The following is a 20,000-nucleotide window of genomic DNA, read 5'->3' as shown; positions in this document are numbered from 1 at the left end:
TGCTGCGTCACGTTGTCCGGGTAAGTGATGAAAGTCCATGTGACATCGCGGAAGTAGCGACACTTGGGCAGTTTCTTGATGGGTTCACACAGCTGGCGAAGGAAAATGATGTTCGATTAAAATGGTTGCCCTGGAGTGTCAACTCGTTCATTTTTATATCTTCTTCTGTTGCGTGATATTCAAAATGTTACACATGATTGGAGCCTTTTATTGGTAATGATCTGGATTCCACGACAGTTCGCGTTGACAAGAGATTGCTCTGCATTAGTAAGCTTACCTTGAACTGGCGGTTCTTGTCGGTGATGGTGTGTCCGTCGGAGGACGTGAGGGAGGCGCTGCAAGTCTGGCCAGAGGGACACCTGCACTGGCGTTCCACCCGCGGGGAGTCGTACGTGTCGACCTTGTTGCAAACGGACCATGGTGAGCACACTGGCAGGTCCTCCTCACTCTTCTGCGGAGAGAAAAAACGCAAAGATTTAGTAATGAAACGTAAAAGTATTAATTCAGTTAGGTAAAATAAGCAACAACGTGATGTTCCTCGCGTGTGTGGCGAACACTAACATATACTGACGCACAAAACGCTTTAGAAGAACAGTTACACTACGCTTAAGAAAGCGTCAATTTTGACCCTCGTTAGAGTGGACGCTCCGGGAGTTTTGGTACAACAAACCGACTTGCTTGCGGTAATGAGGGCTTGGCGATGATGATTATGATAATGGTGGCGTTAATGATGGTAATAATGATAAGGGCAAGTGAGGGGAGGGAGGAGCAGCAGTAGCAGAGAGGCTGACACGATTTCTCCGTACAGAGGATGCCCGCGGGGCCGGAAGCCGAGATGAGGTCTGTGATGGGTGGAGAGAGATGCTGAGGGTTGATGGCGGTGCTGCGACAGTCACGCACGCACACTCGTCTCACCGATGATATATTTTTACCGCAGCATCAGCGGCGATAAGTATCATTATTATATCAACCCGTCGTCTTCCATGCCCCTGGCATGACACTCGGCGAGGGAAACAGACGCACGGCCCGGGGCGCCTCATCAGCTTAAGCGCTTCCTCGGAGGCCACAGATACTCCACTGGAGGGTGTTGCTCAGCTGCTGCTTTATTTTACCCGTATTTTCTACGAAGGCAGCCGTGATCCGGACGCATTTTCCCATTAAAATGGTTGATTTCCTCTCATTTGGTAGCGGAGGGGGGTGTGGGGTAGGAGTCACGACCCCCTGTGACCCCCATGACCCCACACGCCCCTCTTCCCGCCTGGCCGCACCACAACTTCTCGTGCGTACACGCACAACTTTCTTGTACGCATACTTGTACATCTATACCAGCCGATATATAACCTCAGGACCGCTAGTGATGTCTCTTATTTTTTCTATTTGCTTTCACGTCAGTCGGAGAACAATCGTAGAAACAATGCGATCGAATTTTCCCGAAGTCCTTCGCATATCCTTCAAGCATTCCTTTATGCCATGATTATCAATCACTATTTTTTTTATTTTTTTTTTTTGTTTTTGGCCTGTAATTCAAGAAGAACGTTAATAATGATGGTTACAATGATACCGTGTTCTACACCGCAAAACCGCCCTTTGCCCCCCTCCCCTCACCCTTTCCCCCGCCCCCTCTACACCTGACCGACGTGGCGTTAAGCTGGTACTTATTCCATCATTAAAGGTCTCCCCTTCCCTTCCTTGTCACCCTTTCCTTCCCCCTCCCCCCCCTTCCCTCCCCCTTCACACCCCCCTTCACAATCCTCTGGTTCCAAGATCGCGCCCTGGAAGTGTGGGGTCAAGTTCAAGCCTCATGGTTCACCCAGGTCGCGCCCAATGAATGAATGAATGGGCGGCCGGGGAAACATCCTGGCAACGTAAATTTTCCCACGCGCAAGAATGGAAGGGGCCGGGTGGTTTGGGTGGGGGAGGGGGCGGTAGGGTAGGGTCGTCAGGGATGGGTAGGGGGGGGAGGGAATGAATGAATGGGCTGAGCTGGATACATCTGTTTACACTGGTCCGCGACCAATATGATCATCAACGCGGATTTAAAAAGCCGCGGTCATGATGAACTATATATAAAGTCGAGGATCTACGGCAAGAGAAAAGCATTAAGTCGCGATCGATGCCCGTTATGGTATCGTAAACTTTCCCATCGTTATACAGACGCAAGAGTGAAGCACAATATCGATTCTTGAAAAATAATAAGCAGTTCCGAGGAAAAAAAATCACTACATTCGAATCGAAGAAAAAGAAAAACTACATCATTACACGAAGACAAAAGGGAAACATATCATCGATTCTCAGAAAAGTCTTCATCTCCAAAGAAACATTTCTCGGACAGTCAAGAGAAAACAAGTGATCGCAAAAGGTTTACACAAAAAAATAAAAATCTACGTTCAGCCACCGATGTTTGTCCCAGCGGCGACAAAAACAAGTATGGAGGAGACCGGGTTACAGAATTGGCCACTGTGCTCTTGCTGTGCCCAGCTATCAACTCCCATCGCATAAAACAAGAGAGAAAAACAATCAAATTATCAGTTAGTGAAACCAATATCAAACGGCGACTCAATCCCGCTGTCTGAGGGAGATAAAAAGACGCGCATAATAACTCGGGGCGGAGAATGTGAACGATAAAAAGGAAAAAAATGAGCGAGGAGAGCTTCGAGCAAAAGATGAAGGAGAGAGAGAGAGAGAGAGAGAGAGAGAGAGAGAGAGAGAGAGAGAGAGAGAGAGAGAGAGAGAGAGAGAGAGAGAGAGAGAGAGAGAGAGAGAGAGAGAGAGAGAGAGAGAGAGAGAGAGAGAGAGAGAGAGAGAGAGAGAGAGAGAGAGAGAGGCAGTGTTGAAGAGGGAACTGAGAGAAGGAAAAGAAATTGACGGAGGTTGTAGGGCAAAGGGCGAAGGAAGGGAGGGCTTGAGGGATGTGAAGGGCAGGAGGGTAAGGGGAGAGGGGTAGGGGGAGGGGGAGGGAGGGGGACAGGAGACGGCGAAGGTCGCTTAGTTGGACGGGGGGAGTTAGTTATGTGGGCTGGCGCCGTAGTGGGTCCTCCTTCATGTGGGGAGGGGCAGGGAGAGAGGGAAAGATGCAGAGAGAGAGAGAGAAAGAGAGAGAGAGAGAGAGAGAGAGAGAGAGAGAGAGAGAGAGAGAGAGAGAGAGAGAGAGAGAGAGAGAGAGAGAGAATGAATGAGAGAGAGACAAAATGAGAGAGAGACAGAAGAAAGGCACACAAACAGCTAGACAAACAGACAGGAGACAGAGAGAGAGAAATGAACAGGAGTATTTCCGCATTTACCTTACTCCTCCACAACCGATATCCCAGATTTTTTTCCCCACCTCCTTATTTTCGAACTTGCAGCACACCACATAATTCTTCTTGTGGGAAACTCGCCAGAATCCGAATTGAAGTGGAAATTTAGGAGCTCGAAAAGGCGAATAAGGTCACCTGTACTGATGCTGAAAGGAGCTGAATGAAGGGACGCTCCTATTTCTGGGCTTCCTGGACTTTCAATCTTTTAAAATACCCGAATAGAGAGAGGGAAAAAAATAAAATTAAATAAATAAAAAAGATAGAATACGGATGCATTTTGGGACATTCGTGTAGGATGCATTTTGATTTTAGGGGACGATATGAAAGTGCCCCCCCCCCCCGTCCATATGAAACCAAAAGCCTGAAGGCGCGACCTTCCCCACGGTGCGAGGACTCGTGGGGCCACGGTGCCAGGGCCGCCTCACTCGCGCCGCCAATCGTGCGGGCCATTAAACACATACACACTGACGCCAGGGACGAAAATCGAAAGTCAAACAAGGGCTTAAAATCTGTGGTGAGTGGACACATTTAAAGTGTCCCGTTCGAGCGTGGGCGCGGGGAGAATGTGGCCGCACCATCTTCACGTCAGGCCTGCCCGGCGCGGCGCCACGGCTCCTCTCCGACGCCGCCGCCGCCACCGCCGCCGTGCCCGGGCCGCCACACACCCAACTCTTGCCCACAGCGGGTTTCGGGCTACCATCCCGGGCTATCACACCTAGGCCACTACAACCACCGCCCCGAGGATAAATTAGAGACGCCCTAAGAGGTAATACAGGTAAGAATAAAGCGTGTTCTTGGTGCAAGGGAAAGGGGGAGAGCGTATATGTAAGACTTTCCACCGGAAGCTCTTGGGCGAGAATCTCTACGTTGCGTGTCATCGACGACATATATTCCCTCGAAAGCTTTAGCTGCGATTGGTATTCTATCAAGAACAGCCAGTATATCTAAGACAGCAGTAATCTACAGAGTTAAATGTCTACTTTCTAAACGCGACGAAAACCAATGCCATTCCTTGGTTAGTATGCAAAAGTGCACATCAACGCGTGCAATGAAACATCGATAGTCGCTTGTACTGCTCGCAAATAAGAAAGAAGAGGCATCTGTGATGGCGCCAGAGAGACACGTCATATGGCCGCATATGTGAAGGCTAGAAAGTGCGGACAATGAGGTAAATGTTAAATGGGATGAGATGGGGATGTAAATGTCAGTTGGTGTGAGTCGGTAATGTCTAAGAAATAAGGAGAATGAGAGAGAGAGAGAGAGAGAGAGAGAGAGAGAGAGAGAGAGAGAGAGAGAGAGAGAGAGAGAGAGAGAGAGAGAGAGAGAGAGAGAGAGAGAGAGAGAGGGAGGGGGGGAGGGAGGGAGGGAGGGAGGGAGGGAGAGAGAGAGAGAGAGAGAGAGAGGGGGGGGGGAGAGAGAGATGAGATGAACCACGAAAATCCCCGTCAAGCTTCCCTCCTACCTTCCTTCCCTGTCACCCCCACCCTACCTCCCCCTCAAGTCCCATTACCATATTTAAACTCATCAGCATAAATCTCGCCTCGGTTTAACGATGACATTACCAGGTAAATTGTGAGGGAGTCCGACGGCTTTCCCTCCGCACATCCCCCTCAGCGCCCTCCTCGCCCACCATCCGTATCTCCCGCCGTCCGTCCTCCTAACGCTACCCGTTTCCTCGCATATCCATCTTCCTTTTTTCCCTCCTCCTTTCCCTTTTCATCTTCCTTTGAACCGCCCCGTCAGCCCTAAAGATTCCAGCGCGAGGCGCCTGGCTGGGGTGAGCGGAGTGGGCGGCCGTGGGCGGCGGGCGGGAGGCAGGCGCGGGTGGGGGCGAGCGATGTGTTGTGCGAGGCGCCACTCTGTGTGTGCGGACTCAGGTATGCCAGTTATGTGATCCTTCCCATTATTACCTTGAAGAACAGCGGCACCAAGGAGGCGTAACCCTCATGAAGACGCTCGCTCGTACGCGGTGACCATATAAGGGCGAGAATTGCGGCCGAGATTCAAATGAATGGAATAAAAGGCGAACAGGAAGAAAGGCGCAAGAGTGGACTGTGTTTTTAATCTTCGAAGCCCTTATTGCGTCGTGGCATAGGGAGGAATGCAATGTGCTGTGCGAACATAAATCGGTGTTGGGTAATACCGGCTCGTCAGTCTCAGGCTACTTCGAAGAATTTCGTATTCGCTCTTCTGCGTGTTGGCGTGCGTGTGTACGTAAGTATGTACGTGTATGCTTCCAGGTAAGGAAGTTCTAGAGCGCGTGGGAACACTGGGGAACACCCAGAAGAACACCAAACAGCGCCGTAACCTTGAGATCGGCACACGTTTGTCTAAATGAATGAACGCTGGAACAAATGAATGAATGAGTGTGCGACGGAATGGTCTCCGCGGGGTCAAAAGGGTGAGGAAGAGGAGGAGAAGGAGGAGGAGGAGGAGGAGGGAGAAGAAGGCAAACATGGCTGAAGGGTGAAGAAGGAAGTGTGGACGCAGGATCTAGGGCTTGAGGGACGCCGAGGGGGAAGGATGAGAAGGAGAACGGACTGTGCATGTGACGGCGATGACGCAGAGGTGCATCAGCTGTGGAGCGACCACATTTCAAAAAGATATGATGACGATGGAAAAAACAACGCACAACTTCTTCCTCGAGGCGTCCGGCATGGCTAAGTTGTGGTAGCATCTGAGGTCCTGGTCGAAGCGAAGAGTGGTATGACGACCTGACTCTGGATGGTGACTAAACCTGAGAGTGGTAGGGACTCGAAGAAGGCGGCAGCAGCTGAGAGTGACTGAGAGTGAACGCGGCCGAACAGGTGACTTCCGCCGCGAGAGAGACCGTTGAGCCCGCAGCGGAAACTACACATCTTAAGAAAGTGTTAGGGTGGATGGTCCTCTTGGTCGTCCGGCGGGATGGTCGTTCGAGGGCTGGAAGCGTAGTGGCGGTTGTCGTGGGCGTCCAACAACGGGCGCTGGGAGGGATGTGTAGCACGGAGGGAGTTGGAAGGCGTTCGCTCTCGGGGAAACTGGCCTTTCGACTCGACCATTAGCAAGGCCCTTGGAAGGGGCCCTGACAACATGTACGTAAGACCTCGTGCTGCACCTGCTAGCCCGGAGTTGCTAGTGTCCTTGGGAGTGTGTGCCCCGTCACCCACCGCCAGGCCAACCCACCCACACCACCCACCCCGACTGCCGCCCATCTCCGACCGCAGAGCCCCAGCGCTACCCGCCCATCCCGTCACCTCCGCTTTTCCAGGCGCCAAACCGACTTGCAGTTCCCGCCATACTGGTTGACCGGGTCTGATTTTACCGGCCGGACCGGGCGACCTTTCTCACCCAGCAGATCGCCGCCCGTTCCCGCCGCGTCCAACAAGGTATCGCTTAAACAGACCCCTTCCCGCCAAAAGGGACGTGTTTCCGCCAAAATGGCTGCCTTCCTCCATTATGTATATAGACCGAGGATGATCGCCGGTGTTCACATCCTTCGAGTCCGAGCCGGATCCCCGCGGTCCTTCGAGGCGGCGCAAAGGAGGACCGCGGAACGATTCAGCAGGATTAGTCGTTGCTCTTTCACTGGCACCGAGAAGCTAATCAATTGAGTCATTCCATGCCTTCGCAGTCCCTCTCATGACCAAATATGGTTCGACCCGACACCGTAACTGCTACTGCGGGCCTTTTTCTTTTTCTTTTTTCTCTCCTCTCTCTCCCTCTCTTCTCTCTCTCTCTCTCTCTCTTTCTATCTTGCTCTCGCTCTCTCTCTCTCTATCTTGCTCTCAGTCTCTTCTTTCTCTCGCTCTTTCTATCTCGTTTTCTATTTCTACCTTGCTCTCGCTCTCATCTCTCTTTCATTCTATCTCATTATCTCTTTCTATCTTACATTCTCTCTCTCTCTCTCTCTCTCTCTCTCTCTCTCTCTCTCTCTCTCTCTCTCTCTCTCTCTCTCTCTCATATCGTTGAGCAATTTCTCCCCGCGATATGAAACAGCCCGAGTCCAGGCAGCACGACCTTCTCTCCAGGCAGATCTCGGCGGCTCCCCCCCCCCCTCCCGCGCTCCCTTGTAACACCCACCGACTCACCTGAATGAATGAACGCCACGATGAATGGAATTATTCTGAATGAATCCGCTACGACTAGTTTGGTGACCCCCTACCCCCACTCCCACCTTAACCCCCGACCCTCCCTCACTCTCCTCCCTCCCCTTCTCTCTTCACCTTCCTACTCTCTACCCCCTGCCCACCCCCTCCCCTCCTTCTCCTCCTCCCCCCTGCTCCTCCTCCTTCTCCTCCTCCCCCCTACTCCTCCTCCGTCTCCTCTCCACGCTTCGCTGTCTCCTATCCAGAACTTTCATCAATCTCGATAAAGAAAATGATTAATTATAAACATGGATATGTTGATAATCCCTTACGTTCAGTTGTATTAATTCGTAAAGGCAGGAGTTTAGTCATCGGAACTCCTGTAGAAAAAAAGGAGAGCACGAGAAGTTAAAGAAAAGTGAATGTTGTATAAATTGTAAAAGGCCAGGTAAACTATATCAAGTGCAGCTCCTGTATATCTCGCAGGCTTTTGGTCTCATATTTTAACAGCAATTCTAATGGTTTCATGCCACGTACAAGGCAAATTTAAACCCGCAATCACACTTAAAAATGATAGTAGAGAATCTCTTACTCCCTTGGCGAACTGTGGCAACACACCTTACCTGAGCGACCTCCCCCACCTCCGCGGTGCCCCACCCCCCACCCCTCTCCCTCCAGCTCCTCTGGGTAAGGCCACGGGAACTCTCCTCTGGTACATAGGTCGTCATTATACCACTTTTAAAATGCGTAGAAGCTGAGACTGACGTTGGCGCGGAGGCATGGAAGCGCCGTGATGAGATCTCTGGAGCCCGGTGATTGTTTGTTCGTCTAATTGTACCATGCTGCAACCCCGGGCGACTCACTCACCCGTGGCTAATGGTTAGACCCCCATTCATTTCTCCCGAGCTCTTGTTGTTGTTCCTCTTGTTCCTGCTGCTATTGGTGGTGGGTTCTGGCGCGGCTGGCGACTTTTGTCTCGTTGCTTGTTTACGAAAGGGAGTCGCGGAGAAATCTCAAAAGTCCCTCTGATGAACTTGTTAATGATAGCGTTAATATTTCTCAAGGCTCTTTACTCCCGAGTTGACGAAGAAGAAAAAAAGAGCGTGGAATGTTGGTGGATGTGTGAAGGTTACTGTGAACTCCTGAAAATTTCTGCTTCAGCGATCATTTTTCACGCGATTTTCCTTTTCTCCTCGGCGGAGTCTACCATTTTTTAAATACCCCTAAAATATATCTCAGCGTTGTCGGCCAGTCTCCGAAATACTGTATCGTCACGTAGCAGCGGCAGTGGACCGAGGCGCAGATACCTTGGATACACTCAGTACCAGAAGCTCTCCCTCTAACTTTCCCCGGGCAGCGGCAGAGTGGCGCCCGCACCTACCGTTACTACAAGGATCTCCAGCTTCACCCTCGTTTCAATCATAGAGACACATAAATGCACACACATACACATCCGCCACAAACACACACATACACACACATACACACATATACAAACACACACACACAAACATACACACAAATACACAGAAACACACTATCAAAGACACACAGACCAGGTAACTTCTACAAGTTGTAGATGTAGTTTAGGATGGGTTTGGGGGGCTCCGATAAGGTAGAATTGTGAAGGCTAGATAGTTGTAGACGCGGTTCGTGATGTAAAGTGGCGTGTGGGTGTGGGGGGAGCACGATGTGGGTAGTGTTGTGGGCGGGTGTGATAGAGTGAAAGTGAGGTGGCGGCGCCAAACAGTCGTTCATAGTGCCAACAAGCATCGCTAATTTTTCCACGCTGTGACAATATCTAGCTAATGTTTACATGCAAGAATCTCCCTGTCGTCTTTACACGTGGTGTCAAGAGATCAGACAGTCTCGGCGCGGGGACGAAAACCATTTTTACAATTAAATGCTCGTAGCCAATACCGAAGGAGTCATGAATACTTGACAATACACACATTACTTGAAGCGTCCCCTCCTCTCCTCTTTCCCCTTCATTAGAGCCAAAAGACGTCGGTAGTGCCAACCCGGCAACACTGTCACGAGAAATGTGATAGATGAAGGCTGTAGATTGATAAGGTGGGATTTGCTTTGTTCCTGGCAGTGCGCGGAGAGGTGCGAGTGCCAAACATGCGTATGTCAGAGGTATGCGGCGGCACTCGATCCATGTGGCACCCTGACGCCAGCCTGCCCAACTTCATACAGTCAACCATATAAAACACCTTTTGTTTATTTACACTACTCGTCGTTGCGGGGATACTTACAAGTTAGTGACAATATCCTGTATTGCAAAGGCAAAATGAAGAGAAAGTATTAATATCGCAGAGACAGTAGCCGATGAAATTACATACGTGTGTTTACATCGTATTTTCTACCGGGGTATTAGTGTCCGAAATGTTAATGTGTTTGCCCACTGCAGAGTGTGGTGGTAACAGAGACGCTTTTTGCTCTCTGCGCTGTTGTCTCCACTCACAATCACTTCATTACCGCGATTAAGAAGATTTGTATCAAGTGTCACAGAGGAGATAAATCACCCGCAATCTTCAGCTTCATCCATTCGCGGACGGAGTCAAGAAGGTTGGCAGACTTTGGGCCTACAAGCAGCTCGCGGAATTCATTCTCAGACACTACGTCATTCCATACACATGCCTCGTAACCGCTGTCAGTTTTTTTCCCTTCTGACGTCTGAAGCTGAGGATGCCGATAATGGCGATGAACTAACACTAAGAGTCGAAGGAGAATGATATGAAGAGGAAAGATTCGAACAGATCGATGAAGAAACTTTTCGAAACATTTATAAGAGAACTTACTCTGTAAAAAAAAAAAATCCAATACCTCGTTTATATTTTACTACCTTAGACTTCCCCCTTACACACATACATACATTCATGGCTTGACAGATCTGAGGAGAGGGTAAGAGGAGGAAGAGGGGGAGAAGAAAGAAGGAGGGAAGACATAAGTTTGATAGTCAAGAGGACCGCGAGAGAGGAAGTAATTACCGAGAATGAAAGACCGTTAAGACACAGAAAGAACGTCACGATGAATCAGTGAAAATTAGATAAGAGAAAAGAAACTCATACAGAGAAGATGAAGTATGATATGATATAAGCTTTGTTATTTACAATAGAGGGGATATGCATACATACATTCAATTATAAGTGCGTATGAGTGCGTTTGTGTGTGTGTGTGTGTATATATATATGTATATGTGTGTGTGTGTATATATATATATATATATATATATATATATATATATATATATATATATATACATATATATATATGTGTGTGTGTGTATTCATTTATACAAACATACATACATACATACACACACACACACACACACACACACACACACACACACACACACACACACACACACACACACACACACACACACACACACACACACACAACCTATGATTCACTTCAGAGTATCAAGACATCCGAATTATTAATACGGACCACGACCTGCGGCCTAAGGACCTGCCGGACAGTAGCGCTAGAGTGACCGAAGCTCCCCCCCCTTCCCCCCACAGCCCCGCCCCACAGCCTGGGGTGACCCGTGCGGCCCTATGCGTCTCCACCCCAGTGCTGTTCCCTCCTCCCTTCTCTTTCTTTTTTTCTTCTCCCCCTCCTTCTTCTTCTTCTTTTTCTCCCCCTCCTCCTCCTCCTTCTCCTTCTCCTTCTCCAGCTCCACAAGCTTCTCCTCCTCCTCCTTTCGGGCGTTTCCCCCAGCAGCCCCATCTCACTCAGCCTTGTAAGTGGCAGCCAAACACGCACAGGAGCTTGCCCAAGTACTTCGGGGTGGAGCAGCCAATTAGGCCTTACATAGCCGAGGTCCCCCATGGCTCCTGCTCGGTTGATTCACTCCTTTAAACCCTGATTTTGCTCATTTTATGATGGCGTTCGGGTCGGGGTGTGTTTATCGAGTTTTTTTGGAGGTGTTTCTTCTTTTCTTTTCATTCACTCCTGAAGTCTCGGGATGCATTTAGGCTGGCGAGACGTTGGCGCCACATGCATATACCTTCAGGCCTTCCTCCTCCCTCTGACTAGGAACCAGGTGTAAGGAGTTTGTTATTGTTTATAATATGTTGATGTTTATGAAGATGTCTCTGCCATTTAGAGCGACAAGTGTGTTGATATCATATTGGTAGGACGGTAAAAGGCGTGTTCAGATCCGAATCTACATTAACTTATCTGGCAATTTATTAATGCGTCGACCAAGGAAATGATTGCTCTGGTATTACATAAGCAGAAGGGCAGTGGGCAGGGCAGGGTGGCTGGGCCAGGCAGGGTACAAACGACTGGCTGGCCCAGTAATGGTAGCGCTGCTGGACGGCTGCTTGACAGTTAATAATAGGTAATGGTGGGAGTTACAGGAGCCTGCGGGTATCAGGTGCCGGTCAGGGCTGGTGTCCGGCCCAGGCTCCTGCCCTACCGGCCGTCATACCCTAGGGCATCATACCCCGGGGCAGCCCAGCGCGTCACCCCTCCACCCCCTTCCCTTACTCCTCCTTCCCTCCCCTACCTCACACTCCTCCAGCTAACACTTGCCACACGATCGCCAGGGGGAACGTCCGTCACGTTTGGGACAGGTATCAGAGAGGAGCGGACGGGGGAACAAAGGCCGGGAGCCCGAACCGCGAGCGAAACTTTTCGGCGCCTCCACCCGAGGATCGGCCTAAACCAAGGCGACGTAAGACCGAGTTTTACCATTTACTTTAGCCCTTGGTTTAAATTGTAAAGTCCGTCCCCGTGACAGAGCAAGGGACAGTGAGCTAATGCATGAGGGGTGAGCGAGCGTTGTGCGGTCGGGAAGTGTAGAACAGGTGCATCAGGTAAACAAGTGAGAGAAGATTATTTGCCTGTTTTCTAGGGTATCACTTTTCCTTCAACGTCTCAGCGACAATATTAGGTTTCAATATACCTACGAGCCCTTCCAAGACACCCGAGTGACGAGGAGGGACGAGGACGAAGACGGCGAAGCAGGAGTCGGGAGGCAAGCGCCGTCGTTGCCAGAGATGATACGAAGCGAGACCTTATAATTCTAAAGCTTTAAGAGGCAGCAGCATCGGGGAAACGTGAGCAAATGCAAAGGCAGCAATATTTGGAAATGGCATTTGAGCAAAAGGATCGGAGGCAGAAAATAAAAGATGTTTATAATGCTGCGGGATTCGGGTCACGTGACGCGTACGGAGAGGTGGAGGCCTGTATGGTCCAAGTGTGCAATTTCAAATAGTAAACAGACGCACATTAAACAAAAGAGACTAAAAATGTAAGAAACACATTGAGGTGCTTATAGTTCATGGGGTGTTTTATGCTTTAAAAGTTGTAATCAAACGTTTGTTTCCTTACGAACGACAATAGGCTAATTAGCTTTAGCAAAAAAAAAAATAATAAGCAGAAAATATCACAGGCCACATAGGCTATTTCTTAAATCAAAATGAGCAATTCAGCATGAGGTCACTCTGGCAGGCCTTCACGCACTACCGACTCCCAGCAGTATTGCATGACCTCTTGTGCAACTGCCAATTCAACGGCATACCTGTGTCTCCGCAGAGACCTTGATGGGTAAGAGTTAGTTGTGTGTTTTTCGCCATAAGTTAATTATAGCAGCTTCTGCTCGTCTCTTAGATGGATTACGTATGAAGTTTTTTAATAATGTTGAAAAAGCAATCCCTCAACAAAATTAGTTATCTGACTCATTCTGACTAATCTTGATATATCAAGACGTGGTCTGTTCTGATAAAGAAACACTAACATGTTAACAAACATAAACTTCCAAAAGTAATCCCAAAGGTATAACGGGATCGATGCTCTTTTCCCCAAACACGTCAATCGGTGAGCTCGCCTTCCAAGTCTGACGCTCTGATGAATTGCACGTCGCGAATTAACTGAAATGATCCTCTTCAAGGACAAATCCACTAGGTCTGTTTCCCACACGCGAATATCCCACCATTTTGTCCGATCAGTGCGTCCATCCCCAGCGAACTACGGGGAATCTCCATTTTTTTCACCCTTGACAAGCCAAGTGAAACCGAACTCAGTTTTTTCCCATGCACCCAGTCCCGCGACCCTTGAGCATTGTACTTTTACTCTCTGCTTGAGAAATCTATGCTTATTTTTTTTCTGTCCAGGGGGAAAATTTATATAAGATATAATTTCCCCCGACTTGATTACGCAAAATGGTTCAGGTGTAGAAACAACCATTGGGAATATTGGGAGAAAAATACCGTTAGACCATTAGGATTTCCTTTTCTCGGAGCTGAGGAGGAGGATAACAGGCAGGAATGTTCTATACACGAAATAAAAGTTTGTAAAATATGAGCATAATGAGGCTGGTGGGTGATTACTGCCCCAACGACGGCGCTCACTTCCTCTGAACGTTGAGTCGCTGACCAACGCTACCGCGATCGCCGCCTCTTCGTATAATGTCATTTTATCGTACTAATTTTCCGACATGCATGCAATTCTGCAATCTACATACGTTGAGTTATCTATTAAATGCACCGTCTCTTAATTTCGTCAAAGACGCGGCACAAACATTCAAATAGCACACAAAAAATCGCACAGGAATGTCACGTCTTGTCAACTCTTCCGCGGCGGCTACGTGATCGCCGAGAAGGGCGCGAAAATCAAACCCTCAAGTCCGACACACAAACGGACACGGAATCCTTCATATTAAATCCTTAATCTTGGGGATACGTCGAGGGATTATTGCGAGCGTGAAGAATTCTTGCCTCGCACGGCAAAATAAAGCCTTTGATTAGACGGCTGTGCTTTGACGGCATACTTCCGGAACATGGGACTGAGAGAACATTTTTGGCTGTTCTTCACCTTCTACTTGAGTGAATCACAAGGGGAAGGATCGGCTTACGGTATTAGTAGCAGCGAGCTGAAGGTGATACGCAGGGACGCCATACACCCTCCCTCCTCCTCCTCCTCCTCCTCCTCCTCCTCCGCTTCAGCCCCTACCTCGTGTCTACGAGAGGCCGAAAGGACACGATCTTTGCATCTTCGTTCGGCCTCGTTGAACCCGGTGAACGTACAAGGCAAATGACAACGGAAAGAAAGGGACAGGGTGATTTGAAGAAGCAAAAAAAAACCGCTTCTCTAAAACTTAGAAAAGAAATCTCGATTTTTTCAACCAAAGAGCTCCCATTGCGGACTTGTGTTCCAACTAACAGGTGTTAGGCAAATTGGAAGGTCCATCTCGTCAAATGGAAATCGCCTTTCGGGGCAGTGGCTTTACGGACCGATTTAACTCGACCCCGCGGCCGAGGAAAAGTCTAGGTTGATACCCGTAAGCTTAAGCTTGCGGTAAGCTGGAGGTTGGCTTAAGTCCGGCAACAATGAGGATTATAAGCAGCTTGAAGGGGGTCTTGGCGGAGGCTGCGGCTATAGTGGTTTAGTATAATAAGGAAGGATCGAGGAGGGGAGAGGGACGTGTTTATAACGTAGGTCTAACACTGAAGGGGAACCAAGGCTGGGGTGGGGGGGGGGGCATAGAAGTAGGAAGAGCAGCCAAAGCGAAAATGGAGAAGAGAAACAAAGTAGAGGTTTTTGATAGGATAGCGGCAGTAGGAAAAATACGGTCGTGTAAGTATAAAAACTGAATCGCGTATCACAAGATGAAATAATCAGCCTTAGTGACAATGTAAAAAAAAGACCACAAAGATATAAAAAAAAATAATAAAAATAAAAGACACAAGACGAAATGAACAGTAAATAACATAAAAAAGAGAATCTATAAACTCCTTTGTCAAGAGAAAGACATCGAGGTGATAAAAGATGGGGCTACGACCTCCCTTCTAACAAAGATAAAACACACACATAACCCTCCGTCCCCGTAATCAGAACCAGCAATACCAAGGAATAATAAATCATAAAAAATAACTTCGTGAAGGGAAGGACCCAATCGTAGACAAAGACTTGACAAAAAAAAGTGTTAGTGTGTGTGTGTGTGTGACTGTGTGTGTGTATGTGTGTGTGTGTGTGTGTGTGTGTGTGTGTGTGTGTGTGTGTGTGTGTGTGTGTGTGTGTGTGTGTGTGTGTGTGTGTGTGTGTGCAGACGCGGAACGACCAGCGCCGCTAGCACGACCACGTGTACTTTTAATGACTATTGCACAATTTATTACAACCTTAACTGTTTAAAGAGAGCATGGGAGAACAAGTCAGAGGAAGGGAGACTGGGGTTGTAGAAGGATATTTTTATCTTAGTTTTTTGTGATGACGAGTGATGATGGCAGTGTGTGCAAAGAACGCTTTTTATGATACTTGTAAAGATACTTAAGACAGGTAAAGGATTTCGTAAGATTACTTGATGTGATGATAAAATTCCTCGCAATGACAGTTACTGAAACCATTGTTCAAACCTTAAAAGGATGTACATGTGTATATATATATATATATATACATACATATATATATATATATATATATATATATATATATATATATATATATATATACACATATACATATACATATACATATACATATACATATATATATATACATATATATACATATATATATACTTATATATATATATACATATATAATATATATATACATATATATATATATATATATATATATATATTATATATATATATATATAATATAATATATATATATATATATATATATATATATATATAATATGATGACAATACTTTTGCTGCAGTTAGGATAGCTTTGCTGTTGATACTATAAAAATTGGATAGATGGTTATAATAGTTTTCATTGTCAAAACTATGACATCTATTATCATTACTTTTGTTTTCAATATTATCATGATACTCTTTATCACTATCATTAATAGTTATTAGTATGATTAACATTATTGATGTTAGCAAAATCAATTGTTTTATTATTATTATTATTATCAATATCATTATTTTTATTACCATCATCATTATCATTACCATTTTCATGATTATAAATATCAACATTATAATTATTATTATTTTCATTATTATTATTATCATTATTATTATTATCATCATTATTAGTAGTAGTATTAGTATTATTAGTATTATTATTACTTTCATTATTATTAGTATCATTTTCATTATTATCATTATAACTATCATTATTGATATTATTATTATGGTTACCATTATTATCCTTATTGTGTTTATCATGATTATTACGATCATTAATATTGATATTCTCATCATTAGTGATATCATTATCACCATCATTAAAGCTACAATATCCAATAACATTAGCTTTATTATCATTAATACCATCACTATCATTGTTACTAGCATTACCATCATCATTATCATCACGTTTATTGCTATTCGTTATCAAAATCAAAGTCATGATCGCAATATAATATATAAACAATCTGAGCAAATATCAGCATCACTAATGACATGATCCTCATCTCATTCAGCACAGCAAGCGAGAACCAAGCGGCCCCTCCCCCTTCCCCCCTCGCCCCTTCCCCCCTCATTCCCATCCTCTCCCCTATCCCCCCCCCCCTCCGACCTATTTAGAAACAAAACTCGCTACTTCGCACATCGTGCAACCCCATCAATTTAATCGGGATTCGATCGGCGAGAACGTGCGATCACCCGTCGATCGAGCAGATTTTGCGATAAGCTCTCGGTGACATCGCCTGTGCAAGTGCATAAAGCAACAAATCCCGAAGTGCGTGTTGCCCGTGTTGCAGTGTGACACGTCCCAAGAAGCCAACTTGACTGACGCTTTTTCGTGCCCAAGTTGCCATGCCGGCGACCTGCGCCAAAACAAACTACGTCCCCCTTGTTTCTATGACACACTAATTATATAGACCGCGATAGACAACTGCAACTTCCGCTTGGGGCCCTGTGATGCAAGCGCCCACGTTGTCGTTTTATTGCGTTCTATGATCGAGTTTATGTCTAGCAATATTATTCATATTATGGACTGGATGACGAGTGATATGTGATCCATGATGAGTATTCTATTTTCACATTGTTTATTTTGTTAAGCTACACTGTATACGGACGTGGTAAAGTAACTAAGCAAACATTAATTGCACTAGATGACTTCCTCTCTATGACAGATAGACAAACATTATTCCCTCGCTCACCCATAAAGGAGCCCTAGTAGTCTCTAGTCTCTAGTAGCTACGCAATGACAGTAAAACATCACGGTAATGCATAGAATAGGAAACCCAGAAAAGCCATTGCTGTACTCACCCCTGTCTGATAGAAGACTTTATAGGCAGGTATCTGGTCGAAGGAGCTGGAGTCGAGGACCTGTTGGTGGTCCTCCTGCTGCCACGGGAGTTCGAGCGCCGGGAGTCTGGAGGTGTGGCCGTGCTCGGGCGCTAGCAGCACCAGCGTCGACACCGTCAGTAACAAGTCACAAGAGAGCTGGGCCAACATCGTGTGCAGGTTTTTCCGCAGGGCGCTGTGGTGGCAGGTAGCTCACGACAGCGTCACACAGTACTCACAGTCACAAGCGGTGGAGTCCGGTACGAAAAGGTAATTAAGCGTGTGGGAGGTAATGAGAGGTAGCGACAGGTAATGAGGGTATGGCAGGTAGCTTGGCAGGCCTGGCGCGCACAACAAGTACTCGCTTCCTCTGCGGTTACTCAGGTACTACTAAGGAGGCCGAGCCGGGTCTCAGCGTCTTATACCCTCGGACGCGGGGTCTCAATGGAAGTGGGCGGGGCTTCCCTCGGGTTTCTCAATGAACGTGAGGCGGACTTTGGGGTCGTGGTCTGCGTCACTCAACTGGCTCCTCCCTCCTCCCTCCTTAGTCCTTCCTATGTTTCGCTTTTGGCTCCTTCCGGCACTACGTCTATTCACGATCCATGACGTGGCACTGTAACGAACAGTGCGGAATGCCAGACCATCTCTGCCTTGGACCTTATGTCGGGTAATAAATCTCCGAAAAAGAGGAATGTGGCATCATCCGACGGCACTGTGACACCTCCCTCCTACACCCACGCACAACAATATTCTGCCCCCTCCCTTCTCCCCCCTCTCCCCTCTCCCCTCCGCCGAAGAAGAAACCCGAATGTAATAGAGCCATCCATCTAGACGAGCGCTGGAGATCACAAGCTCGTTACACCGAGAAGGGAAAACACGCCCTTATTAATGGACTCTTCATGAATAATGAATAAAACCGTCTTGCAGCAATTTTTTGGGAGACAATGTTATCAGTGAATGGAGGTGGGGAGAGCCGCCCATTGTTATCACAAAGGAGCAGTTGGTCAGGTTGTGGAATGGCCGGAGCTCCACGCGAGACGTCTCCAGATCTAGAGGCTTTTCTTGTATTCGCATTAGATATGCGGAGATGTGGCCGTGAAGAGTGGGACATAAATACTAAAAACAGGGATAATGATGATAATGATATTAATATTTTAAAAGTAAAATTGTCCGTGTTACGCCCACTGAGACAGGCACAAAGACAGCTGCTCCCTTATGAAAGCAACTCTTGGCAACATTTTACGTAAGTGACATATTGACAAATATTTGAGAAGACAAATAACATCAGCATTTATGTTGTTTAAAATTGATGTATCATCTTAATGATACGAATGAGGGTTGTGTTAGCAATGAAGTGTTGCAAATGACCGTGATCATGCAAATAATATTAATGAAATACAACCCATAATGTTCACATGAACACCTAGACCCTTTTTCTTCCTTACACTGAATTCATATTTACTGACAACTGACAACAATCGTGGTAAGCGGTGTAACTGGATATTGATACCGATTTTTTTTTTTTTTCATTCTAGAAATAGAAATATTGTTGTATCTGCAGTAATACGAAATTGTGGCACTTGCACTTTCTTCGTTTTTGCAGAGCCTTATTGCGCTATTACTGAGCATCTCGCAACGTTTATTATTTCCTTATTCATGTTCGTATTTTAGCTGTGCATTACTATTCAGATAATCCCTCGTGTGTTTACTGTACCTGAACTCGCATTCATATGATAGGTCATTATACGACTTGATAATCAAAAGAAGAGTAAATAATATATTCCCTCGATATTGTATATATATTTTATGAAGAGAAACGACAACGTTCGCCGACTTCATTATAAATCGACTTAATATTCCACTCTCCGCATGACATACGTTTGCACTGAGATTTCACTCTATGTTTCCGCGGGCTGGCGTCGTTCGCAGGGTTATTTTCCCTAAAGTCGAACGGGCATAAATCAAGCGTGTGAGCCTGCGATCCTTCTTGTTAAGGATCGGACTGAAGCACTCTTCTGGGAGTGCGAATCCATACACTTGGGTGTGTCTTAGAGTTGATCAAAGTGCCTGTCGAGTGAGGTTTCAATTGTTTCAAAACGGAGGCTTCGAGTGTCTGGGTAGCAGAGGTCGTGAGGGAAATGGCGAGGCATTAGCTGACTTCTCCCCACGACCTGTAATTTAGAAGTGGCCTCAGTAATCAGGGCTTCCCCCTGGAATGACTGGACATGGTGGTACCAGTGGTGGCAGAGCGTGTGCCAACAGAGGACATGGCGGAAGTCGTGACTTGGGTGGCAGAAGGGTTGCTGATGGTCGTCTTAATGGTGACATTAGTGACTGGAACGGGAGAGCTGAGTGCCGAATTATGGCAATAATCAAAGGGAATACGACAGCTTCCGAAGGTTGCAACCGCGGTGGTGGCATCAGAGGTG

At 46.9% G+C, this 20,000-nt stretch overlaps 1 protein-coding gene across 1 annotated transcript in view; it reads right to left on the bottom strand.

The window, feature by feature from the left end:
• Positions 1–17,963, bottom strand: part of aos (protein argos) — a 20,801-nt gene extending 2,838 nt beyond the window's left edge. The window contains exons 1-3 of the mRNA XM_086540924.1: positions 17,554–17,963; positions 278–451; positions 1–92 (exon numbers count right to left, since the gene is read on the bottom strand). The exon at positions 1–92 is cut by the window's left edge and continues 115 nt beyond it. Coding sequence (XP_086397050.1) covers positions 1–92; positions 278–451; positions 17,554–17,742 — 455 coding nt within the window. The 5' untranslated portion in view covers positions 17,743–17,963. The remainder of the gene's footprint in view (positions 93–277; positions 452–17,553) is intronic.
• Positions 17,964–20,000: the final 2,037 nt, after the last annotated feature.

Source organism: Penaeus japonicus, unplaced genomic scaffold (genome assembly GCF_977035675.1).
Source record: "Penaeus japonicus unplaced genomic scaffold, GWHDUDI00000001_assembly GWHDUDI00000001, whole genome shotgun sequence".
Taxonomy (NCBI): Eukaryota; Metazoa; Arthropoda; class Malacostraca; order Decapoda; family Penaeidae; genus Penaeus; species Penaeus japonicus.
This window is presented reverse-complemented; position numbering and strand designations above follow the sequence as displayed.